This window comes from Limulus polyphemus, unplaced genomic scaffold (genome assembly GCF_000517525.1).
Source record: "Limulus polyphemus unplaced genomic scaffold, Limulus_polyphemus-2.1.2 Scaffold53, whole genome shotgun sequence".
Lineage (NCBI taxonomy): Eukaryota > Metazoa > Arthropoda > Merostomata > Xiphosura > Limulidae > Limulus > Limulus polyphemus.
Genome location: NW_013665663.1, coordinates 1014786 through 1022467, shown reverse-complemented (window position 1 = coordinate 1022467; position 7682 = coordinate 1014786). Strand labels below are relative to the sequence as shown.

The 7682-nt window shown below is 31.4% G+C and overlaps 1 protein-coding gene across 1 annotated transcript in view; it reads left to right on the top strand.

Moving 5' to 3' along the window:
• Positions 1-6992: 6992 nt before the first annotated feature.
• The window catches only part of LOC106463495 (monocarboxylate transporter 10-like), a gene marked incomplete at its 5' end in the record, with an annotated part of 7430 nt that continues 6740 nt past the window's right edge, over positions 6993-7682 (top strand). The window contains one exon of the mRNA XM_022391459.1: positions 6993-7338. Within this exon, the coding sequence (XP_022247167.1) occupies positions 6993-7338 (346 nt within the window). The remainder of the gene's footprint in view (positions 7339-7682) is intronic.

Genomic DNA, 7682 nt, shown 5'->3' with positions numbered 1-7682 from the left:
TAGCTCCTTTAGTTAAGATGGGTTGTTTTATTTTTTTCCTTTTTCACGTGAAAGTAAGTTTTACATTCATTCTAATGGTGCATAATGGACGTAACAGTCAATATTTAAGCCTGATAACACATTGTTCAAATCTTTTATTTCTTCATTGCACAAATAACCTAACAGATCCAACGTTTCTTTACATTACATTATAGGAATATGCGTACTTATTCTCATACGTTATGATATAATGTATACGTTTTAACCTTAGACGTCACGTTAAAATGGAAAAAAAAACAGTTGCTAGACAAATTATTATACAATCTCGTCAATACCCTAAAAATCTTTAACAAGTTTATGAGTGTTCCATGAACCTACGAAAAATTATTTCAATAACAAAAATATTTTAGTAATCTATCATCAGTTATATAATCATACATATTGTGATATGGGCATTTGTTCAATAAATAGTATTTTTCATAAATCCATAAGTGGTTATTTTTTCGCATTTGTTGTAGTTTCTATCTGTTTGTCGATGGAAAACATATGGCTGATAAAGTGTATTAATTTTCCTGATAACTATATGTTAGTTAGTTTGTAATTAAGCACAAAGCTACACAATGGGCTATCGGTGCTCTGCTCACCACAGGTATGGAAATCCGGATTCTAGCGTTGTAAGTCCGCAGACATACCGCTGTGTCACTGGGGGGGGGGGGGTATGTGTTACTAAATACTCGAGAGTTTTCATGCTATTACAGCGTGCACAATCAAAGTTATTTTTTACTTATTCTTATATTGGAAGTAATGACAACTTATATCCTTACAAATATCTTGAATCAATGTTTTACAAACAGGTTATCTATATGTTAATTCTCAATGGAATGTTAACCTTGAATGTCTACATTAACTTGATTTTTGAACTCCTCCTACAGTTTTTTGTAGACAATTTGATGTTTTTCGTGTAAAGTCTTGACCTTCACATGAAACAAATAAATGAAGGAAAACAATCGGTGTGAGATATCTAAATTAGGGATCAAGATGTATTTGCTGCTTCCAGATTTGAATCACCCTGTAATCTATGCTCAGTTTCAAAGTTTAAAATTTTAATCCGTGTATGAGGGTTTAACATTTTGTGGTTTCTCGGAACTGCAATCACAGATTTACATACAAGTTGACATTAACACGTAATAGCTCTTTGAAACTAAATATTGTTCGAAATTGTTATTCCGGATCCTCTTATTGGGAGATTAAGAGGGTTTAAATGACTCAATAATGGCTAAACAGATGCTCTTAAAAAAGTGTAAGTGGCCGCTTAAAGCAAAATGTGTAAATTTCTATTGCATGATTGTTTCCCGTACATTTTAACTTTTAACTGACTAGTTCGTAATGATATCAGATAGAGTTTTAAAAGGCTGCAGAAGAAGGACTTACTTTAAAAGTATCTTCACATTTTAATCACAGGTACAAAAAAAGATAGAGCTCTCCACGTGCATGTTATCTGTAAAATCTTACTGATGTGGATTATAGCACATGGAATCTTACCGATGTGGATTATAGCACATGGAATCTTACTGATGTGGATTATATATATATTACACATCCTACATAAAGTCATACATTTCTACTTACAAGTTACTATTGTAGAAGTTCATACGGAAAGGTGTAACTCTTTGTTAAATTGTTTACTTTGGGAAACTTATATAAAAATAGAATTGGTCGCTTTAATTTTTATGAGGAAATCTTACACAAACACAGAACTTCTAACCTATATATTTATATATAGAAGTTATGTTCAAAGTTTGAGCTTCACTTAAATCTTTAATTACACACCAAAACAGAATCTTGTATTTACATATTTACTAATATCTTAGCTGTAAATGAAACCATAAAATAAGTCAAAGGATACTTGTTTCATTACAATTTTGCAGCTAGAAGATATGCAGTAAAATCGAGTTTTATTAAGGTTATATACAGGTTAACAACAGGCCTTCGACAATCTTTGTTTCCTGCTTATTTTCAGTTCCACTCATGATAAAAAATCGTTAGCATTAACTACAACTTCCCACATTAGCAGCATTCCTATATATTTACTTGTTTTATCATTATCATTCTAGTGATTACCAATTTTGTGACGAAGCCCACATATTCATTTTCACAGCAAGAATAAGTAAATTCATACATTCCAAATGAATGTTTATTCTTGCGACATTTATCTTTAAACTAAAAACGTTCTAAATACAGGTTTCGAAACACCTCTAACTTATGAATAAGTTCTAACTAAAAGAGCAATTAGACTTATTTTAACGTATACAGATTTTTTTTTTACTGGGTATAATATGACCACTACCATAGGTTTCTCAGAGACAGTGAAATGCAACTTTTGAGGAGTGGTACCATTTCATAAAAAGCCAAGAATTAAGATATTGTCCCAACTTAATATTATGTATGAGGGAAAAAAAAAGATTTCCATATTTACTCAATGAACTGAAAATCAATCACAAGTACAGAACTCTGTGCTGGTGTGTGTGTACTTACACAACATGCGTAAGAATAAAAGGCCTACAAATAAATATTTAGAACCCTTACACAATAATACAACTCCTTTTTTGTGTACTTAGAAGTCCTAGGAAATTGAATGTCTAAGATTTACGTATTGATTACCTTCTAAAGTCCTTCGTTGGGATTGCGGTACGTTTATCCACGCAATGAACACAGCAAATAGCCCAATACGGCTTTGCTCTAAAACCAACAACAACGATTCTCTAAAATTCGTAATAAAATAATGTTATTCAATGACTTCAACATATTTCAGTCAAAGGTAATTATATTTTATGATTATTTTAAGTATATAACATAACATAATATAATATATGTATATATATATATATATATATATTGTTATTACATATAAGATATAATTAAGAATGTGCAATGGAAGATTGCTGTAGGGTAAAAAGACTGAGAGATGAATTACTTCACAAGCTCTAGAGAAACAAATATACAAGCACATAGAAAGAGAGACTCTTGACCTTATTACGCACCTCAAGCAAACGAAGAAGTAGACATATATATATATTACGTCCAAAATAAATCGATTTTGATGTCCCTTTTTGACAGCTGTAATTATGAGTATCCTAAAATTACTGCTGCTAATGTTATAGTTTCAATTATCAGGGCTGGCGGCTACGTAATTGGTAAAGTCTGTCTCAATGTTTATCTACCTATTTTATAGATGAGTTATGTATCTATTGAAACAAAATTAATATAGTGTATCAGTTGTTGAGCAGATGTTTATTCAGCTTCGTCCTTATCAGGAAAAGATTGCAGAGTTTAATTATTATATTTGTCAATCAAGTCAACTGCGTTAGCTTCTAGACTTAGATAAATAAACATCCTCAGTATCGTATTGAACTTTGCAGCACAGATGATGAACCTTGTTAAATTTCTCGTGTCAAAACATCTTATTTTTCACCAGCTCTAGCATAATGGATATTTTTGGTGTCTTATATGCAAATCCGTTCATTTTAGCTTTCTTTCTACACTTACTTAATGATGTGATCATTGTTTCGCAGATGTTCAAATAAACTATATGTATAATTCCTTAACTACTTCATTAACTTATTATTCCAGTAACCGTTTAGACAAACTATATTATTTGAACCCATGTAAGCTCTAATCATCTTTATAGGCGCCTAATTGCTAGTTTCTTTACTTATCCAAATTGCATAGCTTCCTGATTTTACAAAAGGAACAATGTCAAAGCTCATTACAGTATGACGATTATCCCACAAGTCTTTGTTTGTTTGTGTTTTTGTATATTCTCGCAAAACTACTCAAGAGCTATCTGTACTATCCATCCGTAAAAACCGTGTTTTTCATTTATTTTTCAACACAAATATATATATATATGTGTGCGTGTGTGTGTGTATTTATTTGTTTGTTGAAAACATAATAGGCGTTCTTTCAGTTGAAGAAAGAAATAAGCAGGTACATATACAGAGATGATGATGATGATGATATAGAAAATTGCTAGCATTCAGTGTAAAACTATACATTTGCTAAGAGGTTCAAGGATTATGTTTGGTGGATTTAAATAAATATGCTCAAAGTTAATTTAATGATAGACCAGTTATCATGTGCTTTGCATTTTTTCCATACATCACTCAAACCTAACAGCTTTAGTAAATAAAACGGCTTGTTCCCCGAATAAACCTAACGATTACCATAGTATACTTCGGCTTGTTTTTTATCAAAATATTTATTTCACAAAATTAAGTTACAGAAATAAAATTGCTAAATCTGTAGAATATTTTGTTGGAACAAAAGCTCCTGAACCCGGAAATTATTATCAATTAATTACTAAAAATAATCTTCTTTCAGAATAGTTTTAAAAATTAACATAATTATTTTGCTCTTGTTTCTTTCTTTTTTGTTGTTGTTGTTTTCTTTGTTTATATATTAAGATAAGAAAATACATGTCTGGATTACCTCAAGATAAAACATAAAAAATATAGTAAAGAATTTAAACGAGAAAGAAAACTCGTACACTTTTTATATACATCCACAAATTGACAATTACTATATATCTATATAAAAACAACATTTAACATTCAGAACGCACGTGCCCCCCAGTGGCACAGCGGTATGTCTGCGGACTTACAAATGAAAAAAAAAAATACAGAACGCACGTACTGTGTTAAAATAATGAAATGAAAAGAAATATTTTAGAAGACAAGAATAGAGATAAACGTTACATTCTTTGCTTTCCTTCTGACTTTTTATAACATTGTCGTTAGCCATTTTTGGATTTACCGAAACAATACAGTGGTAATAATATGTAGGCACTGTGAACATAATTCTTTAAAAATACACGGGCGATATCAATGTAGGTGTGTATTTATTTGTTTGTTGAAAACATAATGGGCGTTCTTTCAGTTGAGGAAAGAAATAAACAGATAGATGAATATATATATATATATATATATATATATATACAACCATATGTGTGGATAACGTTATCTTGTTGGTTTTATGCTTCTCATAATAATCTGCCCCAATAGCTATAGTTTCAGATTCGTTAAAGTTCGGTTACCTTGGAAATTCATTGTGGAAAAGAAACTACAAACTGAAGAAGGGAAACGGAATTTACCCAGAACGTCAAGATGAATCAACTGTCACTATCAGAGGCTTACTTATTTTATCTATTTTAAGTAAAGTATGCGTAAAATAGCTAAGAAGAACGTCACAAACATTTCTACATACAATGAGCAATGATTTTCATTGTTGGATCATGTATGTATAGCCCAACTGTGTGTTTTACAAGAATTATTAAATTGCCCACACACCTTTATACTTGAACTATAAGGTTAAAAAGATTTGCATTTATTTTTCAGTTTGGTTCCCTGTTAGGCTTAATGAAAGATTATGCTATCATGGTTTATATGGGTAAACATCACTTGTTAACATTTTTATCACATAAACAACCAAACAAATCTTATAACTCTCGTCGTATTAAGAGTTCTGTGCATACATCGTCAATAAGTTGGTATTTGCGTTGTTCATTGCCACTAGAAGGCGAGATATTCTTGTTGTTTCTCAAACAACGCTTTAGTTGATACTGACTATAACAAGTATGAGTGTAGTTTTATTTTACACTAGTTTTAATAGAAATGTGCACAATCACGTGGAGAATTATCAGAGATACATTTTACTTAACAACCAATCAATGTCATATCCCAGTTATTATTTTCTAAGTCACTGATCTAATGTGTGTTACTTAAGGTCCATTGATGTATATGTTACTAGTTTTGGACTCAAGGACAAACTAAAGATCTCAAACTTTGATGAACTTGAAAGTAACACGAAACAATTCACTTCTAATGAATTATGCAAATTATTTCATTAGTATGCACATATTGATAAGTGCGGATTCAGCTTATCTGAAACACAATATCTTGAAATTAATAACACTACCCAGCTAAGTTATACATCAATTTAAAGCTTAAGAAAAGAGGAAAATACTATAATACCGCTGAAACTGTTTGCTAATTTCATTCCGGTGAAGCTAACAAAGCTTCAAATGAACAATGTTCAATTCCATCTGATACTTCTCTGGCTACTACATCCACTCCTTTGTCTTTTAGAAGTAAAATATCTCACTGCAGGGTTTTATTTACTGCTAAAAAGCTTAAAGGGTTGGATGAATTTTCTTTACATTCTAAAATGGAGAAATTTCAATGACAAATAAGAAGAATGTTAGAAGAAGAAAACTAAGGTTCCATGGGAACCAGCACATTGAAAAGCTAATATCTAAATGTAGCGGAGGCTGGGAATAAAACCAAACATGGTTGTAAAAAGTTACAACCTAACTACAAGAGGTATGTAATTGGAGGGTTGATTTGTAGTGCCGAATATATATATATATGTGTTTTGTTTTTATTTTCTTCTGTGATAGTCCGACATTTGTGATGTTAGATTCATGCTTCTTCTCTTCTTAAGCTTTAAATTGATGTATAATATAGTTGGATAGTTTTATTGGTTTCCAAGATATTGTGTTTTTTAGATAATCTGAATCCGAGCTCATCAATATGCGCATACTAATGAAATAATTTGCATAATTAATTGGAAGTGAATTGTTTTGTGTTATTTTCAAGTTCATCTAAGTTTTAGGTCCTTAGTTTGTCCTAAAGCCCAAAACTAGTAATTAATACATTAATGGGTTAAAAGTACCTTAAGAAATAGACATAGAAAAATAGTCCCGTAAAGTAGCTTTGGGGGTGGAGTGATTTGAACAAAGAACTTGCAATATTTTATATTTAAAAATAATAATAATTTCTAATACCTAATAAACACAATATTTAAATATTAAACTCTAAAATGGTTATTTCAACAAATAACCTACTATTATTGTTTCGCACATAGTTTGAAATGTAGCTAAGTTTTATTGACTAAAACATTTTAATGTTTTTCTACTTAATTAGCATAAAAAAGAGTGATTTTGTTTCATTTTTATTACAGCTTGTATAGGAGCCTTCTCTACCTGCGTAGCTTTATTTCTTTCCCCTGTGATGATGGCCATCTGTCGGCGGAAGAGCACAAGGTTGTTAGCCGTCCTTGGGGGTCTGATAACAGCTCTTGGATGTCTCTTCACATCATTTGCTTCACAGTTTCACCAGCTATTTCTCAGCTATGGAGTCTTTGTGGGTTTTGGAGTTAGTATGACACGAGATGCTTCAACATTTATGATTGGCCAGTACTTCAAACGAAAACGAGAATTAGTGGAAATTGTTATCTCTTTTGGTACTGGTCTTGGGATGGCAATTATGCCACTTTTTCTAAGTGAAAGTATAAGGTATGTGGGTATTGGTGCATCTCTAACATTTAAAATTGATACACACGCCTCAAGTTCAAATTATAAACAAAAATATACACCATTTAAAAAACTTTAGTGACATAAATCCAATCGTGTCCTACAGCGTACGTATTTTTTTCACTTAGACTTGCAGCAAATTTATTGTTTTAATTCAATGTTAATTACATGGGTTATATTTGTAATTGCTACACTTGAAAAAAATTTGTTTAATAATCAAAAATATTCTCACATTCTCAACGGGCCCGGCATAGCCAGGTGGTTAGGGCGCTCAACTCGCAATCTGAGGGTCGCGGGTTCGCATCTCCGTACCACCACCAACATGCTCGCCCTT